Here is a 23,001-nt window from a genome sequence, read left to right on the forward strand (position 1 = left end):
GAGGGGAACAAGACTGGGACAAGCAGAAAAGCATCATGTTTGAAGGACTTGGGAGGAGAGTCAATACCTACAGGAAAACCTTCCCTTGTGTACTTGGAACAGATTAACAGCGTACCAGCCCAAGGCAGGTCTGTCTCCTGCCTTTAGCACAAGCCAGTGTGTTACGTGCCAGTGGAACCAGTTTAAGGTGCGGTCAACCACAACAGGTGGAAACTGTCAGCTTCAAGGAAAGCTTAAGTCTCAGTACAGCACAATATGCTATCACTTCCCCACCTACCCAGCTTGTCATCTTGAAATTTAGGAATATACAGTGAGGCTTTGTTGTGGTTTAACCCAGCGGGCCACTAAACACCACCCAGCCACTCGCTTACCCTCCCCCACCCCCAGGGGATGGGGAAGAGAATTAAAGGGGAAAAGGGAGAGAGACCCGTGGGTTGAGATAAGAACAATTTAATAATTGAAATAATATAAAATTAAAAGTAATAATGATAAACATAATAAAAATGATAATAATATATACAAGCAAGTGATGCACAGTGTAATTGCTCACCACCTGCTGACCAACGCTCGTCCCGTCCCATCCCATCAAGCGATCCTGAAACGGAGAAGTCCCAAAAGCACAATCCCAGAAGAGTGACAGCCCTGAAGAGAGATCTCAAGAGATTGAACTGCCTGACCAACCCTCATCTATGTACTGGGCATGATGTGGCATGATATGGAATATTCCATTGGCCAATTTGGGCCTCAATCCTAAACCTGAACTCAAATCCTAAAACAGGAGTTGTGGGTCCCTTGCTCTGGCCATGCTCCCCTGCAGCTTGTTGTGCACCTGCACACGGGCAAAACACGGGAAGCTGAGGAGTCCTTGATTTCCTTAGCAAAAACTATAAACATCAGTATATTATCAACATTCTTCTCATACCAAATCCCATACCAAATTCAAACATGGTGCTCTTCTAGCTACTAAAAAGAAAACTAGCTCTATTCCAGCAGAAACCAGGACAGGCTTCCATGTCCCTTTAACATAGCTTTAGAGAAAATTAAATAATCCACTCCCATGTTAGGAAATACTGAGATGAAAGCATTTCCTCAGCTGGAGCTCGTGTCCCTGTGTTACCCCCAAGCCTGTAACACAGCCACGCTATTTTTCCCCACAGATCACTGGGGTGGAGGAAGGAAGGATGCAGGCGGGGAGAGCGCCCTGCACTGCAGCTCCTTCCCTATCACACAGCGAACGCCAGGCCACGTGCTGCACAGCACGGCTCGGCAAGGAGCTGTCGCCCAGTTTCGGGGTCTCCTCCCGAGTCCTGCATCATTTGGCAGCTACAAGGAAGGACCTCGCCTGACCAAATATCCCTCTGACTCAGACTCCAGCCAGACAGCTGCTAAAGGAAGGGTGTAAGGCAGCACGAGGCAGCTGTGAACTTCCTACACTGAGCTTTACGGCGTGTTTTTTCTCTAGAAATTTAGCTGCTTCAAATGACATCTCACGACGCACCATTCACAAATCCCCATTAGCCCCTTCAGTAGCTGGGGGACTGAAGCAGTCAGAGGTTGAAATCAGAGCAGCCCCTTAAGACAGATGCTGTCAGACATCCTGTGTCACTCTTTCCCAGGTTACGCAGCATTGGCAGTGCTCTCCGTCAGAACATTCTCCCCCCCACCAGGTGCTTGCGGAGGGAACAAGACAGGCATACAGGGACTAAAACCCCAGTGATGACAGCATCAGAAACAACACACAGCTGGCCTCAAGGGACTAGTCCAATTTACTCAGCAAAATTATGCACAAGGGCTTGACTATTTATCCCTCTCCCCTTTGCAAGCCTTTGCTTTCTTCACCATCCACTTCCCCTTTCTGCAAACGTAGAGCAGATGTTTCGCTACAGCCGTCCCACTAATCGGTTCACGTGGGCAACGTGCGAGTCAGAGCTCTGGGCAGTACCTTTGCTCACGTGAGGGAAGAGCAGTGCTACAATTCTCAGTCGAATTCAAAGCTTTCAATTGTTCTACATGCTGCCTGCCTTTTGGAGGGATGCCTCTTGGCAGGTAGACAGGAACCGTCGTTCATCATTTCGTATTTATCCAAGAACAGAAAGGCAGCAAGATGAGAAAACAGGAATGAAAATTTCATGTTACACTGTCTTTGCTTCTGTGAGGAAGAAGAAAAGATGTCATCTGACTTTGCAAAACCAGCAACGGCACACGCAAACTGTCTGTTCGCATGCACCCCGGGGAAAGGGAAGTGAGAAGTAAGCAGAAATCTTTCTCTGTCCTGACCTTCCAGACTTTTCTATTTTATTCTAAACCTTTTTGAGAGGAAAGTGTCAAAAGCCATTAAGAAAATTCAAGCACGTTAGGACAATCCTTTGAAAGTACTGGAGCTGAGGGAAGCCAGTACTTCTCAGTAGAGAAGTCAGCACAGATGACAAAACTGTTTGAACATGTGGTAGCACAATTCCAACCTAAGCATCAGGCTGTAGCTTAATCCCAGTATTGCAAAACCAAGAGCTAAGGCCTGTGACTCAGCAGTCACAACTATTCAAGAATAAATTTACATAAATTAAAGGGTAGACTGTTGAGGATTTTTTTTTAATAGGCATAAGGATGCTATGAATCCAGTTCCTTAAGTGCAAAATAATATTTAATTTGTTTCGCACAAACATCAGAATACAAGATCTAACACAACACTGAGATTTTCAATCTAGAAGTTTCCAAAACAGAAGCAAAATAAGCATTCAATATTTAGTTTGTAACTTAGCTTCTCTGCTTTTTGTGATTGTCTAACACCCATACTACCTTAACGATGTACCTTAAGGCTTCTTGTTAATAAGGAACTATGTGTCAGTTGCAATATGGTGTTAAGACAGTTGACTGAAAGCATGTTCAGGTTTTTCTTGGTGAAAGACTTCAGTTTCAGTGGATTTTGAAGTAGGTCCTAAATGGAATTTTCAGCATAATTTTGCAGTTCTGCTATTCTGACTGTTGTAAAAGTCCCAAAACAGAAGCAGCAATACTTAAGAACCATGAAGAAAAAAAACATTAATGGGCATGTGGGGGAAAAAAGCTGCAGAGCACTTACAGGTAAACAAAGGCAATTGCAGTATTTTTCTCAAAAGTTAAAAAAAAAGCACACTCTTCTGTGTTCAGAATTTAAACCGTGAAGTGTTTAAAGTAGAATTTTACACCCCTGAAAATAGGGGATTATTCTGAAGTGCTGCCACTTACTGACTGTAATAACTAGCCATTTTACACACAGATGCCACATTCCTTCTCCACATTCTAAAATAGATTTCCTTAATGTATTATACATAGCAAAAGGACAATCCTTTTTCAAACCAATATTGCTTGCACATAGTTACTGCTGAGCTCTACCAGTTTCAGAATAGCAAACATCCAATTATTTAACAATATAAATATTGATTACTAAAGTTTTAATTACAAGTATAAAATCTCTATGTAAAACCACATGCTACAGCCTATCTGTACAAAGGCCAGGAAAAAGGTTATATTTTCTTATAACAAAGTGCTACTGCAGAATCGACTGATTTGTGGTGGACGCTTCTGAAGAAATAGAGATTGTTTGGCTCAGAGTATTTCCCTACAAAGAATCTAAGTTCTTCTCAGAAGATTACAAAGCAGTTAGTTTCAGGCTGCTCAATGGAAAAAAAAAATTATCTCTCGAGTTATGGCTATGCAATGAAACAAGTAGGCAAGTTTTAATTTTCTCTAACTATTTGCCAGTTTTCACTATTACTTCAAAAGTTGCCATCTACATTTAGCCTACACAGAGCACCATCAGAGAGTACCCGTGTTACAGCTCAAGCGGTTTAAGAGGTTGGTGCTCTACCTGTGGTACTTGGCCATTTGAACGTTTCTAGTCCATTAGGCTTTAACTCCTCTGATTTTCTATCAAATGAATCAGAAATGAACGGCCAGGTAACTTCTCAGAAAAAATAAAACGTAACAACTTCTTAAATGACTCCAGCTGTAAAGCAGCACTTGTCTGTGACCCCCCCACCCAGGAAGACCCATCTTAAGTATAGTAATCTTGTCTTCTCTTCCTTCCATGAGACACATGGCATGAAGTGAAAGGAGGGAAACCTCTAAGGCAAGAGTCCAAAAGAGGTGCTCAGCTCTCACTTGAGCTTTAAAATACCTCTTCCTTTACATAGTGAGGCTACCACATCAGATTTTCCCAGACATCCTTTTTTACACCTAGACACTTTCAAGTAGAAGAGAACTTTTCCATCTATTTGGGATTTCCAGGTATTAGGCAGTCCAGAGCAAGAGCAGCACCTGACAGGCTGACACACCTGGAAGCCCTGAATAAGCACTCAGACCAACTGCATTTTCAGCATATCCCTATGTGGAGACTAGCACGCCAAACTGCATTGGTTTTACAGCACACGTGCTGCAGCCTGTGTTCCAGAGCCCAGGAAGACAAGTCAGAGTAAGAACAGAGCTGTCTGACATCTGGAACCTGCAGGACAAATGGCCACTATAATCATGTCTGGCACAGCCTGGACACACAGGCACAGGCTACTTGTATATGCACCTACATTGTGACATGAAATACAGGAGTCACATATACAAAGTTATAGCTGGGGAAAATAATGACACCAGGAATGTTCCCAAATATGCCTCCATATGCTCCAGGACAAGCTCCAATATTCTGCATTATATCATGGTAAATATGACATTCGCTCTTATACCTTTAATTTTCTCCATATAAAATATCAGGTATTCCTATCTGCATGACAAAGACAGTATTTTTGAATTGGTCCATTACACTGCAGTGCATCAAAATCAGATTTTGAGCATTTGTTCAGCAGCTGCTAAATGAAAAAGAAAGTTTTCTGTCGCTGGTGGAAATCGCTTTTGTTTCAGGGCCTCAGAGTTAAGGGTTGGTTTTTCGTTGCCATCGGAAACTTCAGTAAGAGAGGCTAAAGTAGCCAAGATTTCTTTTGTCTTCAGAGAAATGTCCTTAAAAAACAAAAAAAAACAAGCACCATGAATATAGTACTAGCTATTATAATGTTTTAACACACACTTATTTAAAAAAAAAGTCAATAAAAAATAAAAAGAAAATAATGATAAACAAATCATTCATTTTAATTAAAGACCCCATTTATATTAAGGCAAACTTTTAACAGCTCCTCAGCCTGCTCTTGTGCAATGTTGAATAAAGGGAGCACAGCCATTCCACAGGCTCCGCTTGCTGGCCTAACTGAGCTCTTTTCACTAAATCACTCAGTTATGAAATGTGTAATAAACTATTAGAATGGGGAAGAAGTGAAAAAAGCATCATAAAAAACAGGCTTTACAGCCGAGAAGCCATATCTCAGTAGGACTTTTTCAAAGGTATTGACAATACTATTGACAAGCTATAGAGCGAAATACATGCTTTGTTGAGAAACTAATTTTACTGGAAGTAATCAATACAATTTCTGAAGTTTCCTCAGCAATGTAGTTACCCAACAGATAATATAAACCAAGTATGTCATCCTTAAAAACCTGTATGAAGAACAAAAATGCTCATTTTTAAAAAGGCAGAGAGTACAAGAGATCAACTTATTCCCAGAGACAATCTTCCTCCTACTCCCCTCCTTCCATCAATATCTAGAAGTAATTTAACTAGATTTAAAAATAAAAATAAAATATTAACCTTAATGACTTGGCTGTCTGATTTATCTGGATCTTCTGCAGATTGAACAATTAGCTGTCCAATTTCTTTGTGAAGTTTTCCCATTGTCATTGCCTCTGCATAAGGAAAAAAAAAAAGCACACATTCACATAAAATGACCGTTCCTGTGATATCTAGCAACGCACACAAATAACAAGCCAAAACAAGAAGTCCTCTGCGTGACTGCCATTGGAAATCTATCGGCAAAGACAGCAACCTGACGTATCAACTGCCACGGCAGCACAGGCCAACTGTCTACCTCTAAAGGAGCCCTAAGCAGATGACAAGGAACAGCAAGATGACAAGCAACATACAAGCTTTCCTTTCAAATAGTCCCCAATCTCCAAGTATTTAATCTTTTAATCTTTTTCTAAAGACTCGTGTGATGTCTCGGCATTCAGCAACCCTCAGATGAATGTCTCTTCCATGTAATCATCTAACATAGATGTTTATTTCTCAATTGTATGTTTCTGGGAAGATGAAGTATATCTTTCAAATTCCAAGTTTCACCAGTCTTCCACGGTCTCAATAAAATGAAAGAAAGAAGCTTACATTTGGCTTTTCAGAACCAGTATGGAAGAATGATCAAGATTATATCAGCAGTTACTATCAAGTCTGGAATAGACAGCCCCTAATTCCAAAATGTAGAAAGCAACCAACCTTTTACTACAGGGGAAACAGTGATCTCACTATCTGCCAAATTCACATACACATCGTAGAGGTCTGGTCTGCTGTTCACTTCAGAATCTGTAAATCCCGCAATGTAACCTGAAGAGCAGAATTTCGGCAAGATTAAGATCTTCATAAACAAAACAAACCCAAGATATTCTGGAAAATCACAGTCCTAAAGTCTGTTCTAAGATTATTTGACCCAATACTCATTGGATCGAAGAGGTTGCTCTCTTGACATTATCAGCCATTTGCTGAGTGCTTCCAGAAGAATGCTTCACTTCTGATAAGCTTAAAAATCAGCTTCTAAAATTTCCCTGACCATGGACGAATCCCTAACACAACACGCAATACCAAAAGGGTTATCAGTTTTGAAATTCCAAAGTCTCTCTCTACCTTGCTACTAAAATTATTCGTCTGCAAATGAAAAACCACTGAACCTCCTCTTCAAAAGACTCTCCACTCAGGAGCCCCTCGTCACTGTCAGTGTTAGACTGGAACAGAGGAATAAAACCAGTAGACTTTGTAGCATGCCTGGTGAGCAAACTCACAGCAGCTTTTCTCTGTGGAAGACATTTAGTGAGCTGAAACAAGCACTGTCGGTAACGCAGTAGAAATACTGAAGATGAGTAGGTCTGCCTGCTCTTACGAGAGATGCCTCCTAAGTCCCACATGATGTGTCGTGCTAAACTCTGCATAAACCAAGGGCCTCTGCCTGGATTATGTGTTAATACAGACACAGAGCAATGTGTCACAAACTCCTACACAGCTGGTAAAGTCCACCTGTGTTTAGGAGCCAGACACTTCACTGGCTGCAGTCAGAATAAAAATCCAGAACCTCAGAGTCAGGAACTGAAAACAAACAAACAAATCCTAAAAATGAAGTTACTAGCTGTATGTAGAAGTTGGAAAACAAGCAGCTAATCTTAAGTGAGCTGTACAACAGTAAGACTTTCAATCCCTCTGATCACAACATCAAAAAAGTCTCAAAGCTGCTTTGCATCTGCAGTTAGGGGCAGACTGATGTAGATCCACCCAGAAACACCAGATCAACTAACACACTTGTTTAGCTGATGTGCTTTTCCTAAAGGAAACGATGTGGTTTGACTTTGAACAATAGCACTGACAGCAAAATAACCATTTTTTCCTCAAAGAGCACTGCTGCAAGACATTGCAGGAATAAAAACAAACAAAATCTAATTTCAGTTTTGATTAATAAGATATCACTACCTGTGCAGGCTTTTAAGGCTTCCACTTCCTCCTCATTTAGATGTACATAGGAATGAAGAATTGACCAGTCTTGCCGATGCCACACTAAAGCAGGCAAAGTCCTAGGGAAATGAGATCAGTACTTGACATACAGCAGGTTTCTTCCTATGCTACGTAAAGTTTCACAATATGAAACGCATGTCATAAGAAAATGACTAGGTCTCATTTGCTATGCGTACACATGAACTACAGAGATTTCTATCAATGCAAGCAGAGTTATCACTCATTCTACAGTTAAATTTTTCTGAGTTGATGGACACATGGCTAAAGCCTTAAGAGGTACTCAGCAGGATTTCAGTAAGTTTAATAAAGATATTTTTTTCCCCTAAAATATGGACATTTCTCTCAATGAAGGTTCAAGACTTGTTAGACTTTTAGGGGTGGGTGGGGAGGTAGGGATTGACAAAGTACCTGGTAAACTCCTGGACAGCTTCTATTCTAGGATGGTACACTACAATTCTCTTCTTTAACATCAGTGCTGTATACAAGATAACTGTTTCCATTCCAAACTGAGATACTACATCTGGAAAAGAAGGAGGGATTTATTTTATAGAAGATATACATGATATGATCCTTTGCTTTTTGAAGAAGCTCAGTAACAACAACACAGACAACTCTGTTAACACTATTTAGTCAAAGTACGCACGAAAACTGGATTGTATTTTGTATTGCACAAAAGAAATCAGAATAGACACATATGGTACTAACCTTTGATGGAACCAGCAAGGTAAGCCTTTCGAGCATCAAAATCTTTGCTGAGGAAAGATCCGTTTTCTTCGCTTTGGCAGATCCCCTTCGTCAGGACTGCAATGTAACTCTCCATCATTTTAACCGGACTTCCATGCTTCAAGTAGATTCTGTGTCAAAAGAAAGAGTTTGGTATTTTGGCTGCAATCAGTACCAGTAGATACATGAAAAAAAAAAATCACTATCACAAATAGTAATATTATTGACAAGAATTCTCATTTTGGACACTTGGTTGAGGTTTTAAATACCAAACTAGAAGTCTTTCAATATGCACACAAAAACGTTGTCCGTCTTCTAGGATGAAAAGCTACCTTGTATTTTTATTGGAGTATTTTACAACAGGATCAACATTTACCAACACAGAAACATAGTACAAAGGTGTAAGCAGGCGTCCAGACTAAGGATTCTTTGCTTTACGAAAAAGCAACTACTACAGTAACTCCTGCTATTACATGCAGACCACGTTACTAGTTTTTCATTTATTATCCAAGTATCATTAGGCATTCTTCTGTACTCTTTATTACATGATGAAAGAAAAACACAATCATATGTCCTTCATACTCATTAAAAAAAAAACAACAACAAGATCCATGGCACTTTCAGCTGTCTTCCAGAGAGCAGAGAGACATCATAACCTATTTTACAGGTTTACTTATTAAGGTACTTCAGGAGTAGTGCTGAAGCTCTCACCTACCTGTTTTCCCCATTAGCAATAGTACAAAGCTATGTCACATTTGAAACTCAATTATCATGTTTAGAGAGATCTTTCCTGGATTTGAGAAGAAGTATTACTTTATAAACCAGCCTTAATGTGATCCACAGCCAACTTAAGGATTTCATGTATCCATGAAAAAGAACAATCTCAGTTTTTCAATACCTCACAGAACTGGTAAGCCTGATGACATTTCCAAGTCTGTGATACAATAACCTCACAATTGCATCCAACTAGCTGCAAAATCTCAGGTATCAAGAACCATGACCCAACTGATTTAGGAACTAAAGAAAAATCAAAGACAGACACGGAGGGAGAAAGGGGACATAGAGGAAAGTGAGTAAATGGACAAGAGAAGGAGAAGATGGCAGTTTGGTTGGAAGGGAGAAGACAGAGCCACAGACTCGGAGAGGCAGAGGGCCCTCATTTTCCTAGAGAAAAACCAAAAAAGGCCCTGGGTGCTGTACCTAGTTCAAAGGAGCTGCAGGAAGCATCTGTAGTAGAGGTGGTGTGGAGGGATACAAGCCGTCCACTGTAAACATAGTGACCTTTGACTACAGAACACTGACCTCTTCACAAATGTTTATATTTTTAAAAAACATGAAAGAGAAAAACAGCATGCAAGGCATAGTGGTGGTGTGTCTAGAGAAGATAAGTTAAAACCTACTGGGCACCTGATATCCACACAACACTTATTGCATGAACTCAAAATAAGAAGCTCAAATCAAGGATTTACATAATCTGATTCACTTTGTAGAACTGAGTTTCCAGCAGATTGTTAGACTGAATGCAAATACAACACAATGAAATGTAATCTTTTGCCTTGGCAAGATCAAAACATGCACACAGCAGTACCTCAAAACAGCTTTTATACAGACCTACACAGTATCCTAGTGAAGGCTGCATATTTCTCTGGGTTGAAGTCTTTGGCCATCAGAACAATGGAGAAGTGGGTCACCTGGGCAAGACACAAGCATACAAAAATACAGAGACTATTTACTTACACCGTAGGAACAGCCTTTTTCACATTATTGAAACTTATGGCAGTACTCTGACAAGGTGTTCCAGTTAAGAAAGAAGTGAGTGGTAGCAGCAGATCCAAGTCACTGCAGAAAAGGCTTGGTTAATGGATTTCTGATGTGACTCATTTTCACTGAGTCAGCTCCAGTATATGCTATTTTTTGCTTAATCTACTCTATAATAGAGTTGCTTTCCTTTAATCTCACAAGATTATTTTGTCCGCACAGCAGGTAGGAAACTTCCAGAATTTGTTGCCAAAGGACGCTGTGGAGGCAGGCAGCATCAACATATTTAGAAAGAGACCGGAAAAAACCTCACAGATAGCTGGCCCACAAACAGAAATACCCTTTAACTCCCTTAATCAAATGATTGTGGGCTGGGACAGCATGAGGCTAAAAGTCTGCAGACAATGACCAGGCTCACGTGTCCTCCTTAAATAGCATCTTCCACTGCCACTGTCAGATACAGCACTGGAACATGTTATTTTATTTTATTTACACCCTTAAGGTGCATAAGAGATGTAAGCTTGGAGTTAGGAAAGGCAAGCAACATTCTCCTGTGGGCATGCAAAATTACCAGATTATCTTTCTGCTTAACAATATAGCATGAAATATGAAAATTGAGTAAACTTAACAGACAATGTAACGATCTTCATAACAGGGAAACTATAGAAGATACAAGCATATTTGCAGTCTTCCAGTTTTCAATGCAACAGAAAAGAAAGTACACATATAACTCAACCCTTTGGACAAAAAAAGCATTGAGTTCTATACAAACAAGATTTTAGACACTATGAAAGACCTTTTGTACAGCTTTTTGACACCCTCCCCCTCAAAAAAAAAGATAAAAAAATTGCTGAACTTGATATACAAAGTAACTAGAAATAATGGCATGAAACAGCCTTTCCATTTCAATACAAAGAACGTAAATTAGGCAATGAGTATCTCCATCCCTCTGCAATTCCATCCAATCTATGTCTTGGTGAAAAACGAAACGTGTGGACTGGTTAGACAGCTGGGTAAGAGCTGCATCTATGAGCACGCAAATCTCGAATCCCTTCCGCTCCTCACAGCACACAGTGGGAAAGCACTGCTCAAACTGCCAGAGGAAGCTCTGCAGAAGTCTTCCCTCCATTCTATCAAAAAAAACAGTGCGTCAAGTCCTACCTTATTCAAGGCTTGAGAATCTTGAACTTCCACGGTTGCGATGTAGAACCACGACCTTTTATATTGGCCAAATACAAACGTATGAAGCAATTTATTTTCATCTGTGAGGCAGCACTTTCGCAGCAACAGACTCCTCAGTTCAGCTGTTACGGACGGATAACACCAAACCCACAAAGCATCTCCGTTGGTGTCTTTTTCTACGGTGGAAAGATGTTCACTGTGAGAATGCCAAACAGCAGCAAGGAAGTAAATTGATGGGTTAATCAGGTTTGTTTCCTGGAATCAGATTAAAATTCCACTTTACCCTAACCCTGGACATCCAGTTCTGCTGCTACAGCTTAAGCTGAACAGCAGCACTTGTGCTACAGGTTTAATTTCTTTAAATGTTAATAAATATCCACTCTTGACCCGCTCCATGAGGTCAAAAAAGCACCAGTAGTTTGAATATACATTCACAGGAGCAAGATACTGACCAATGGGCACCCAGAACAGCTTATTTATGATTTTCCCTGCATTTCCTATTCCTCATTTCACAACAGAAACCCCAGAAGCCGCGAATTTAAGACTCTGTGGCCGACCAGTGCACGGTTTAGCTCTGCAACAGGCAGACCGAGACGCTGGCCTCGGCGATCGGGCACCCCTTGCCACAACCGCAGGCTGACAAGCGCCCGTTCGGGACAGGCCCTGCGGCCGCAGCTCGGCGGGGCACCGGTAACCGGCACCTCCCCGCCGGCCCCGAGCCCCCACCCGGCCCTCCCAGCAGCTCCCCGCGCCCCAGCCCTTCCCCAGGGCCGGGAGGGCCCTCACCGATCAACCCCACGGACAGCAGCAGCTGCGCCTCCGGCTCTGCCATCTTCCCACCCCGCCCCGCCGCCTTCCGCCTGCCGCAAGCCCCGCCCCCGCCGCAAGCCCCGCCCCCGCCGCAAGCCCCGCCCCCGCCGCAAGCCCCGCCCCCGGGCCGCCCCGCTGCCCGCCGCAAGCCCCGCCCCCCGGCCGCCCCTCTGCCCGCCGCAAGCCCCGCCCCCGCCTCAAGCCCCGCCCACCAGGCCGTCCCGCTCCCCGCCCGCTGCCGCGGCCGCCATTTACTCAGCGCTCTCCCTGCTACCCCTGTCAGGCGTGGTGGCGGTGCCGGCAGCTGCCTCCCTTCTCCCCCACACCCTCTCGGGTACCTGCCAGCCTGTTTTCCAGCAGTAACTGGGGAAAAAAAAAAAACCCACTTTTGAAAAAATCAATCTTTTTTCATTGCGTGCATTATCTCGCTTTGTCAGTCACAGGGCAGGATGTACATGAAAGTTACACAAAAGCAGGTGGTGGCCCTGCTGGCAACTGCCTCCTGCAGTCACGGCCAGAAGCTGTACCCCTATACAAAGTCCAAAATACAGCCCTCCCCCGTGCTTCTACAGAGCATGGGTAAAGGCTGGTTTGTGCCTCAAAGGCGGCCTGAGTAAGGTGAGGAATATTCCAACAGCTATTCTGAAATAACTCCATCAATCAACAAGTTTGAGAATCAAAAGATCTCATTTCCAAGCTTGGATGAACAATGGTACCCAAGTATCACATTTGGGAGCCACAGTGTGCAAACTCCACTAACAGCACAGAGCAACCACTGATTAGGAAGAAGAAATGGATTAGAAGGAAGAAACTTCTAAAATACCTGGGAAAACAGCAGGAGCATCAGAAGCTGCTAAGGAAAATGTGCAGTCCTGGGAGAGAGGTCAAGCCCATCAAGGATGACGCCTGGCCAGGTAACGTGCCAAAGGGCAGCGCGTCGTGTGATTTTCATACAGTTGTAAAGTTAAAGCACGCACGTTTAATACACCCAGCTGCCGTGTAGAAAGAGACATCATGAGTCAGACCATAAAAGCTGCTCCCAATACAAAATGGTCTGATTCAAGCCTGGAAGGCTTTCAGGAACTTCAGAGAGATTCAAAAAAGCAGAGTGGGCTCCCAAATAGCAAATGCAGCTATAAACCAGGAGCAAACACCAGGCAGCACACCTGGGGTCCGCTGCCAGAGCGCAGATGCCCCCCAGAGAAGGCTGCAAGGCTGTAGGATACGCGCTGGCTCCAGCGACACGGGCACAGGCAGCCTGCGGATGCTGGGAAGCTGCCATCCAGACCTGGGCGGTGTCTCTGGTACTCATCCGAGAATTTTAAATTAATTTTATGAAGACAAGAAAAGGACTTGTTCAGCACTATAAATAGCTTAATGAAGACTCTGCTGAATGCGTGACCGTGGTTTGAAACAAACATCTGGGCTGCCAGAGACAGTTCAGAACGCAGGCCGTATCCAAACACCGTCGTGCAAGTCAAGAGTGTGCTTTGACGGAGAACACGGTGTACACCACCAGTCACCGGATGTCAAAGAGAGACCACAGACACACGGACATGAAGAAACTCCCAAGTGAAGAGAGCCTGAAAAAGCAAAGTTGCTTCCCCACTGGCCTCCTCTTGCTCTAGAGTGGAGGGTCATGCAGTAAGCATGAAAAGGGATACGCTGATGGTGCTAAAACTTCCATACAGTGACTGTGTCCTTCTTAGTTTTAACTATTTTCCTGTTTAGCAATAAACTGTGATTACAAACCAACCTTAAAAGTGATTTTTTAAATGTGTTGCATAATGGTTATGAAGCTTTCTGGTAGCCATGCAACTTGGTTACGTGAACAGTATGCAAAAAGAAACCGAACAAGTATACAGAAAGAAAGGAACAGAAATTCAAATGACAAGAACACCTTGTCTTTAGTCATCGTAAATAGACTTCTTCTCCATCTACCTACACATTTTTGGAAAATACTACTTAGATATACCTAAGAAACCAGCGCAAGACAGCCAGGTCTGCAGAGGGTCATGCCTACAGTCACAACATCATCAATGATCTAGCTGCAGAGGTGCACATTTCTGCTGAAAGACTGAAAAAAAACCTCACGCTGTTCAAAGCCTCACATGGGGACGCACTGTTCCGCTGTTTACTCATCTAAAATATCCCATTAGTCACACATTCACTTGCTGCTGTTCCACCGCGTTTGTTGCTGCTGTCACAGGACTTTTGTGTGTAATTCACACGCTTTGATACAGCTGCCATTGCCTCTCCATTTGCCAACAGAAATTTCGTATCAGTGGTTTTGAAAAATAAACACTGGTACTAGTAGTTATCACGTGCACAGTTGTACGGATCTCGCTGTTACTATTGCACTTAGGACTCGGGAGGAACGGCTGAGTTCCTCCGAAATACTTCTGAGATTTTTTTCAGGTTAAGAATGAAACCTGCAGCTGATGACGACTGCGTGCACAGAAGGGCCTTTCTGCAAGTTCTTAACTGCCCCAAAGTACAATTTCTGAACCGGCTGAACAAGTCAAGAGCAAAGGCTCAGCCTACGTGATGACTTATTTGCCAAAATGTTCTTTTGCATCAGATTTAGTAAATCCAAAAGCTCGAGGCTAACTTAGCCGAACGGCTTGGCGGCGCTCCACAAGCCGGCTCTCCGGTCTGGAGGGCTGCCGCCGCCATCGAGCGCCTGATCGAGCCGGGCACTGCCCCGCACCGGCGGGTACGCGGGGCTGGCGGCACCCGCCGCCGGACAGCCCGCGGGGACCGTTCCCCGCCTCTGCGGCGAACCTAACGGGGTAACCGCTCCGTGACCGAGCCTCCGCCGGGACGCCGGGCACGGCACAGGACGTCGCTTGAGCTGAGCCGCGGCTCTCGGCGGAGGGCTCACCGCCCGCCCCGCGGCTCGGGCCGTCAGCCATCGCGGTTCCCGCTCCGACGGGCTCCGGGCTTAGCCTCCGGGGGCGGACGTTCCCTCCGGGGGACCTCCTCGCGACGGCGCGGAGCCCGACCCGGCCCCGGCGGGGCCGCACTCCCCGCACCGCCCCACCATGGCCGAACGGCCCCGCCCGCGCGCCGGGAGGGGTTTCCGCTTCCGTCAGCGTGCGCGGGCGCCGGGCTGCCCTCCCTTTCCGGCCTCGCAGGCTGCCTGGCTGGAGCACGGAGCGCGCCGCCGCCGCCGCCGCCCTGTGAGGAGAGGCCGCCGCCATCATGCCGGTGTACTTCCAGCGGCCCGAGAATGCCCTGAAGCGGGCGAACGGTCAGTGCGGGCCGCCCCACCGCCCCCGCTTCGCCTCCCGCTCGCCGCGCCGTGGCGGGCAGCGTGCGCCGCGCCGCTCCCCTCCCGCCGGCCGGGCCGCGCCCGCCCGTAGAGCCCCTCTGCCGGCCCCTCGGCGCGGCGCGGGGTCCCGGCCGGCGCCGCCTTGGCGCTGAGGAGAGGTCGCCCGCCCGGGAGCGGCGGAGCGCCGCCTTGCCGCCAGGAAATGGCTGAGGCCTACCGGCGGCAGCCGCGCCGCATGGCGGAGGCGAGGCTCGGGCGGCCGCGGGGAGCGGGCCCGGCCCGGCTCCGCCTCCCCTCCGCGGTGGGGCCCCCGGCCGCCCGCCCGCGGGCGGAGGCGGTGGGCAGGCTCTGGGCGAAGGGGAGCCGCGGAGCCGGGGGCCTGTAGTGCCGAGGGCGGCGCGGCCCGGTCCCCGCGGCGCCTCGGCCTGCAGCCCTGCGCCCGCGGGAGCCGCGGTGAAGTCGCCGCCGTGCCCGGGACGGGAAGGGGGGGGTCTTCGCTGGCCGGAGGCTTGGCGTGAGGTGTCCAGCCCGGATCTCACAGCTGCTCCGGGATGACTGCAAAACCGGTCTGATCCGGGGACCTGTTCTTCCCTATGGGCTTCGTATTTAGGTCCCGTCTTCCATGTGGCTCTGGTGAGAATGCAAATGATTAAACTTCTGGAGCGTCGCACAAGCTGACGCATGAGTTTACCCCTGGAGTAGAAACCGAGGAGGACTGTGCTGTAGCTGTCTCTCAGTGACTGCCACATATAAAATCGGACTGGTTATATTTATCAGCTGTCTTCTTTCAGGCTAAATATATGGCTTTGACGCTTTTTTTTTTTTTTTTTTTTGTAGTATTCTATTTTAAGCACTTAGCAAGGCCATTTAGACCCTTCATTGTCACAGGGCTGATTGCTGGATGAAAGACATCCAGAAATTACAGATGATGTATAGGTCTCAAAATGACAGTTGAAGAAGCTGTGTAGTCTGGGGACTATAATAATTGAAGTACTTAGTGTTTTGACAGGAAAATGTGCAATAAAGCAGTGCACGTCCTCAAGATTTCTAATCTAAACTTCATTGTAAACATAATTCCCACAAAAATAAAAAGATGAAAAATAAAATCAACTTCAATCATCTTCCAAAAATGAAGTTGTATTTTAGCAGTCCTTTTACTGGAACAAATGCACATACCATAGTAAATAAACTTTAATTAAGCTTCAGAATTCTTGGGCAGAGTAAGTTGTACTTACTTGGTGAGCAAGTCACATTACTGGAATATTGACCTTAACCTGTTTAAATCTGACATTTTATCATTACTTTCCTGTTATTGAAGAGCAGCTTTAAATTCACATCTCTTGCACTGCTGCGAGTTTACTAATTTCTGACAAACTGAAGAAGTAGAGCTGAACTGAAGGATTGGAACCGAAGGGAGTGTTCTCTAGACAAACGCTGGCAGTCCTGGGTCTTGGTAGACTGAATGGAAAACATGACAAGCAATATCGGTCTTGCAGACTGCAGGGGCTCAATCTCACGGTGTCCAAGTGTAATAAAGGATGAGAAGTCATACTTGAGGCAGATTTTATTCACAGGGGGCAGTTTAATGTTAAACTGACATTTGGAATTGGAACATTCAGTGCAGTTTCCAGAGTTTCAGTGTTTGCGTTTTATATGTAAGGCTTAAGTGAGCATTGAGAAGCACTTTATGCTTCAGGTTCTCAGTGGCCTCAACATACATAAATGTTTAGAAATAAGAGCTTGAGTGGTTTTAAATATGTACAGATATGTAAGAAAGGCTGTTTTTCCTTATAAATGATAAATGTAGGTCAAAGCCAACCCTTAGCTATTGTTAGTATCTGGGATTGCTTTGTAGTCAAGGATGTAATGCAACTTTTGGGAGTATTTTATTATTGCAGGTATTGGGGTTGCTCTCTGTTGGAGATACTGGATAACTCGTGACATCTTTGTCACCTGTAATGATGTACCTTTTCTCACATTGAAAATTGAGCTTAATTGGGGATTTTGGGTTAGCAGTAGATGATTTGTCAATGTGTATCAGGTAGTTCTTGTCCTCTCAGAGCTTCACTTGCTGTTTTGGATACCTTTTAGCATTTTCAGTGGTACAACAGGAGGAAAAAAAAAAAAAAAAAGAAATGTAGTTCTGACAGCTATTCAGGGGCTAAGGCTTTACATTTTGCCTGTTAGAAATCTTTGTTTCCATAACTTCGAGTTTCTACTGCAAGACATGGTGATGTGTGCTGTATTTGATTCTTCATCTTCACTTTGCATCTGCTTTTACTGCACTGTCTATTCAATTAGCCTTAATTATCTTACTGACTGGTAAGAACTTGCTTGACCAGAGTTAATTAAAAGTTTCACAACATTATGGATTAATTTTGTTCTTTGTCCGGTTGGGACCACTTAGAGCTGTGCTTGGAGTGGCCTGGCATTATTGCAAGATTAAACTTGCCTTTCAGGTTTATTTTTCATAAAAAAAAATTGTCAAGCTGAGCAGTAGTTGCCTCAAAAGCAGCACTGAGATGGAATAACAGTGTAAATTGGGGATGGAGAATAGCCTAAATAAAATTCTCTCCCTGAGTTAAAAAAAAAATACTGCTGAATACTGTCACATTGTAACCTTAATTATCTTTAAACGTGAGGCTATGTTTTTTCTAGAAAGTAACTTGTTCGTTTTTCACAAGCTCATTGTTTACATAAACTAAGCCTGGACCAAGTGCTGTTGTGGTCCTTGAATTAAAACAGCCCTGCTACTTTCAAAATATGTCATTTAGCCATGTTTAACTTCGACTCTGAGATTCCAAAACTTAGAAGCTCTGTCTGATGTCTGAGCAGCTTGAGCAGGCCCCTACTTTAATCTTTTATCTCATTATTCTTTAGGAGTGTGGTGATTTCCAGAGTACTTCATGGGGAGTGCTGGCTCCAACCCTCAGCCTTTAAGAATACACACATTTCCTTTTAGCTGTACTTGACTTCTCTATCTTTTAAATCTGTTTACTTCCATTCTCAGCGTTCTTTTGTCTTGCTTTTCTGCAGTTGAGAGTGTGTTTAGTGTAGGGCCTGCGTGTATGCTGGTAGCTGGCAGTGCTGCTTTGGTATTTGCTAGTGGATGATTTGCTGCGTTTGGTACTGAGCAGAGCACGCAGTTTTTCATAGATGGGAGTCGCTGTGATGCCGAGAGATCCTGGTAGTAACAGCAGCTGCTTAGGGAATGAATAAATGGGACACTGGTTTCAGCAGCGAGGCTGGTTTTAAAACATCTGAGCCTTCAGTTGGACTGTAGCAGCTTTCAGTGTAACTGTTATATAAACTGAATCTCTAGACCATTCTGAGTTTAAAAAAAAATCCAAGCGACTTTTCTGAGTGAAGTTTCTTTCTTTCTTGGCTTGAGGGCAGGACTTTAAGTCAGGTTCAGTGGATGGTTTGCATCTGTTTGAGTGATGTTGGTAAGCACTGTACTACAAGCCTTGTGGTGTTTGTTTGTTGTCCTTGCTGGTGAAACTAGCTTTAAAACTGGATGTGTATATTTATGTTAACGTGTACGAAGTGCTCAGTCGTGCCTTGATGGATGGAGACACCTCTGCTATCCTGAACTTTTCATGTTAACGGAGAGAGAAGTCTGTGTTTGTATGCCAGCTAAGTCACTGAAGGACTGCCACTGCAGTTGCGTCTGCCCACATTTTTGATATGGCCAGCTAGATCAAACTGTCAATGAGCTTTGGTTAGAGTTGATTGAATTCTAAAAGTTTACAGTATTAAGCATAAAACCAATGTATCTTCTAGTTTGCAAGTCTTTTGCTAATTGGATTGTACTTTCAGAATTCCTTGAGGTCGGCAAAAAGCAGCCTGCCCTTGATGTTCTCTATGATGTTATGAAAAGTAAAAAACACCGAACATGGCAGAAAATCCACGAGCCGATTATGCTGAAGTACCTGGAACTCTGTGTGGATCTCCGCAAGAGTCATCTGGCAAAAGAAGGACTGTACCAGTACAAGAATATTTGCCAGCAGGTATGGCTTTTGGATTTTTTATTTTTGTAGCAAGCATGGTATATGTCAGCCGGTAAGATCGAAAAGTAACTGATTGGTCTCGAGTTAGAATTAATCTGCCTTTTACATGTTCCTGGTTTTGTAGCATTTACGTTTTAAATATTTGCTTCCTATTGTGGGTAGAAATATCTTCCGATTTTTCTGCCTTTGATGTAGGTGAACATCAAATCTTTGGAGGATGTTGTTCGAGCGTATTTAAAATTAGCTGAAGAAAAAACAGAAGCAGCTAAGGAAGAATCCCAGCAGATGGTACTGGACATAGAAGACTTAGATAACATTCAAACTCCGGAAAGGTAGGCAGCCTCTCTGTAAAATGTCGCACTTCACGGCAAAGTATCCTTATTTTCACAAAGGATATTGGCGATTCAGAGAACTGAGATAAAAAGATGGTTTGAAATTCCATTTGAAATGGTATACTAGTGGTGTTCTAGAGGTTCTAAAGGTAGGAAAAAAAAAAAACAGGAATGGTATTTTGCATTGAACAAAATCCTAAGTCTGAGTAAAGAAAGTAAGTTGGGTCACTGCTTTCTAGGGTCCACGCAGATCTGCATCTGTAATGGTGTTGGAGAGTGTGTTATTGAAAGCTGCTCATTATCAGTTGATGTATAAATTCTGTTAATTGTATTATGCCAATGTAATTCCTGTAGATGATTACCTTCTGTCTCTCTGACTACATGTACAAAAGATAACATTACTTTATGCTTGGTTGGGTAACTGATGAGATAATAGAAGAAAGGGCATAAAAAGTAAATTCAAAGTGTTATAATTAACTGGATGGATAAGGAGAACGTAGAAGGAATGGAAAAAAGATCAATAAACAAATCTGCTTTAGGTTGTGTATAGACCTTCACTTAGACCTTGCTTAAGCATGTAGTACCAGGTTAGGATGAAACCACTCTCCTGCTCTGTGAGAAGTCACTGTTCTGTTGTCAGAACGGTCTGTGGGAGAGCTCCCTAATCTGTGTCAAGCAAAGTGAGGGCACCTCTGATTGCATTTTTATCTTCTTGAGATGAATCTGTTGATTTAGAGAATGCTTATATTAACTCTGATAGTACAGCTTTGTATGTGATGACTTCTGTGGAAACCATTCCATCTGAATTTGGAAGAGACCATCTGTCCATATCCTTTAAAAAAATCAAAAAGTGTAGGAAATAAAGTAAAATTTCCATAAGTCAAACCAAATTAAAACTTGCAGAAGATACGAAAAGAAATAACAAAAAGATCTTCAGTTGTAAGTGCAGAATTCCAGGAAAAACTGTTAAAATTCTAAGGAGGTGGACTGAGATTAGCCATCCTAGGTGTAGTCTGAAGATTAAAGCAATGCTTTGCTACTGATTTTTGTAAGAATATTGATTCTGGAATAAAAGCAAGTTTTTGGAGCATGGACATTACCCTGTCTCAGGTGAACGGAAAAGTCGGCTTTCTCTTTGTGTTGGGTGACAGCATAATTTCTATCCTAGAGTTTTAAAAAATATCAACAAACATTTTGATACTAAAGCTCTGCAGACACCCACCTGAGCAAACTGTGTTTTCTCATTACCATATCTCATGTGTAGAACTGAGTAGTGGTCTGAACAGTTGCTGATGTGTTGGTATCTTGATCAAAATGTCATTCAGGGCTTTAGTATGAGTTTTGAAGGAAGGAAGTAGTACATGAAGTTAAAAATGAGACAAAATTCAGCACAGACTTGTGGAAGGGTGGATGACATCTGATTATGTTGGAATTTTAGTTCATAGTTTAATTTTTTAGATTCAAGAAATGCCAGAGGTCTAACCTGGGAAAAAGTAAAGCTGTTGATACCATACCAGAAGGGATGGTTGCAGTTGAATTGGAAGGGGACTAAGACATTGCCCAGTGAGAAACTGATGGCATGTAATGACAAAAGGAGATATGAAGCGAGAGTGAAGTTAGTGGGAATTCTTTCAGTTAAATCTTGGCACAGAAACTTCTAGTCAAAGTCATGTTTACTGATGATAGAAAATTGGAAGACATTATCAAAATAGAGGACATTTTGTCTTGTGTAGGCGACTATGAGGAATAGAGTTACAGTAGTCAAATCAAACTCGCAAAGACAGGGAGCAGAAGGGTGTAGATTTATTTGACTAAAGACTTCCTGGTAGAAGTTGGGAACTCATTGGTTGCAAAACATGAAAAGGTTACGGACCTGTCTTCAGTAGTTGTTCCAGGATGGCAGTGCTATTTGTGTCATTTCCAGTGCCCGAAAATAGTCTTCCTTACAGAGGAATCCCGCTAATAGCTAGGCATTGGAGATTGACTGGCCGCTCTTTTCCTTGTTGTTTTTATATAAACTGAGAATTAGAAAATGCGTCTTTTCAGTCACACTTCTTTATTTGAACAGTCACAGTTTCCCTAGTGTTTTGTAGGTCCTGTTTGCTAGATTGCTCATACTTTTTTGCGGGATTCACTGCCTGATCTGTTGGAGAAGGCACTGGTGAAATGTCATCTTTAATATTGTACGTAGCACTAGCGCGCAGGGAAGTAAGTTAGAACTGGAGGCAGTGTAGTAGAAGAGAGTTACAGGAGTTGAGAGTTTATATTAGAGGCATAATTCAGAAAGGATTTTGAAAATGAAGGCTTAGGGAAGGTGATTCTTGTGGAGTTTGTCATGTTGGGGAGGACGGTTCAGCAGAAGGGTATCCTGTGGGCTGTAGCACTGAATTTCTCTCAGTGTCTTGGGAATCCTTTCCAATGTTGTGTTTCTGTGAATGAAGGAATGCAGCTCTAGTCACTAAATTCAAGATTATTGTATCTCACTTCTGACATCTTAAAGTATCTTTTTCTTGTCAGAATTTTTAAAGGACGTGATACTTTAATGTGAGTATTTTAGTTTTCAAGGTCTGCAGATCGTAAGGCACACGTTGCTTCTGTGTCATGTGTCAACAAGAAGTGAACTCTCTCTGGCAGCATTGGTGGTGACTGAAAAGGAAGTTTCAGCAAGTAGGAAAATATCTGAGTAGACAGTGATATCTGAATCTGATAGAGGTGCAGTGTGCAGCTCCCTGGTGGAAGAGGGAAGGTGAAAATCCTGGAATTAGTTTCCTTTGGCTTACTCGTGTGAAGGATATCAAAGCTCCTGACATCTCTTACCGTTGGAGCTTGTAGATGTCAATCATGCACGCAGGAGCCAAAGTTTGAAACTTAAAAACAGAAAAAGTGATCTGTATCCTTTAGAGGAAAAGGGAGAAGTCTGAGGGGCCAATTTGAAAATAAGCAATAGACTGTTCATCAGCAATTAGCTGCTCAGTTTTGTCCAGTTTCATCTTAGATCTTGATAAGAAAAATTGGTGAGAATTGTGGGAAATAAAACACTTTTTTTTCCTTCCTTATGTCCCTGCCACGCCTGTAGTGTTCTTTTGAGTGCTGTAAGTGGAGAAGACACTCAGGATCGTACTGACCGACTGCTTTTGACACCCTGGGTCAAATTTCTATGGGAATCATATAGACAATGTTTGGATCTTCTCCGAAATAATTCTCGAGTGGAACGCCTGTACCATGATATTGCACAGCAAGGTAAGTTGAAAAGATACAAGTATAATGAGATTTAGGACTTGTATATTA

The 23,001-nt window shown here is 43.5% G+C and overlaps 2 protein-coding genes across 4 annotated transcripts in view; one reads left to right on the forward strand and one right to left on the reverse strand.

Annotated features, from left to right (window-relative positions):
* Positions 1-3,308: 3,308 nt before the first annotated feature.
* Positions 3,309-12,119, reverse strand: DENND10 (DENN domain containing 10). 2 transcript variants are annotated; one of them, XM_086616426.1, is made up of 9 exons: positions 12,074-12,119; positions 11,267-11,463; positions 9,959-10,038; positions 8,330-8,478; positions 8,033-8,144; positions 7,583-7,683; positions 6,344-6,451; positions 5,666-5,760; positions 3,309-4,983 (listed from the first exon to the last, which is right to left on the reverse strand). In XM_086616426.1, exons 1-9 carry the CDS (start codon positions 12,117-12,119, stop codon positions 4,807-4,809), a joined length of 1,065 nt encoding a protein of 354 aa, XP_086472552.1. In that variant the 3' UTR covers positions 3,309-4,806. The 2 variants fall into 2 exon arrangements, with proteins under 2 accessions (XP_086472552.1, XP_086472553.1); XM_086616427.1 differs by lacking the exons at positions 8,330-8,478; positions 11,267-11,463; positions 12,074-12,119 and having other exon boundaries at positions 9,959-10,032.
* Positions 12,120-15,249: 3,130 nt separating this feature from the next.
* Positions 15,250-23,001, forward strand: part of EIF3A (eukaryotic translation initiation factor 3 subunit A) — a 33,766-nt gene continuing 26,014 nt past the window's right edge. For both annotated transcript variants that reach the window (XM_086616289.1, XM_086616290.1), the window contains exons 1-4: positions 15,250-15,350; positions 19,191-19,381; positions 19,577-19,713; positions 22,790-22,953. In XM_086616289.1, the coding sequence (XP_086472415.1) occupies positions 15,302-15,350; positions 19,191-19,381; positions 19,577-19,713; positions 22,790-22,953 (541 nt within the window). In that variant the 5' untranslated portion in view covers positions 15,250-15,301. The remainder of the gene's footprint in view (positions 15,351-19,190; positions 19,382-19,576; positions 19,714-22,789; positions 22,954-23,001) is intronic.

This window comes from Tauraco erythrolophus, chromosome 9 (genome assembly GCF_009769465.1).
Source record: "Tauraco erythrolophus isolate bTauEry1 chromosome 9, bTauEry1.pri, whole genome shotgun sequence".
NCBI classification, from domain to species: domain Eukaryota; kingdom Metazoa; phylum Chordata; class Aves; order Musophagiformes; family Musophagidae; genus Tauraco; species Tauraco erythrolophus.

Coding starts and splice junctions, on each gene's coding strand:
- DENND10 (XM_086616426.1), bottom strand. CDS start 12,119: ATGGCAGAGCCGGAGGCGCAGCTGCTGCTGTCCGTGGGGTTGATCG. Junction 10,039..11,266: donor ATTCTCAAGCCTTGAATAAG/GTAGGACTTGAC, acceptor TGTCTTGCCCAG/GTGACCCACTTCTCCATTGT. Junction 4,984..5,665: donor CAGACAGCCAAGTCATTAAG/GTTAATATTTTA, acceptor TTGTTTTTTAAG/GACATTTCTCTGAAGACAAA.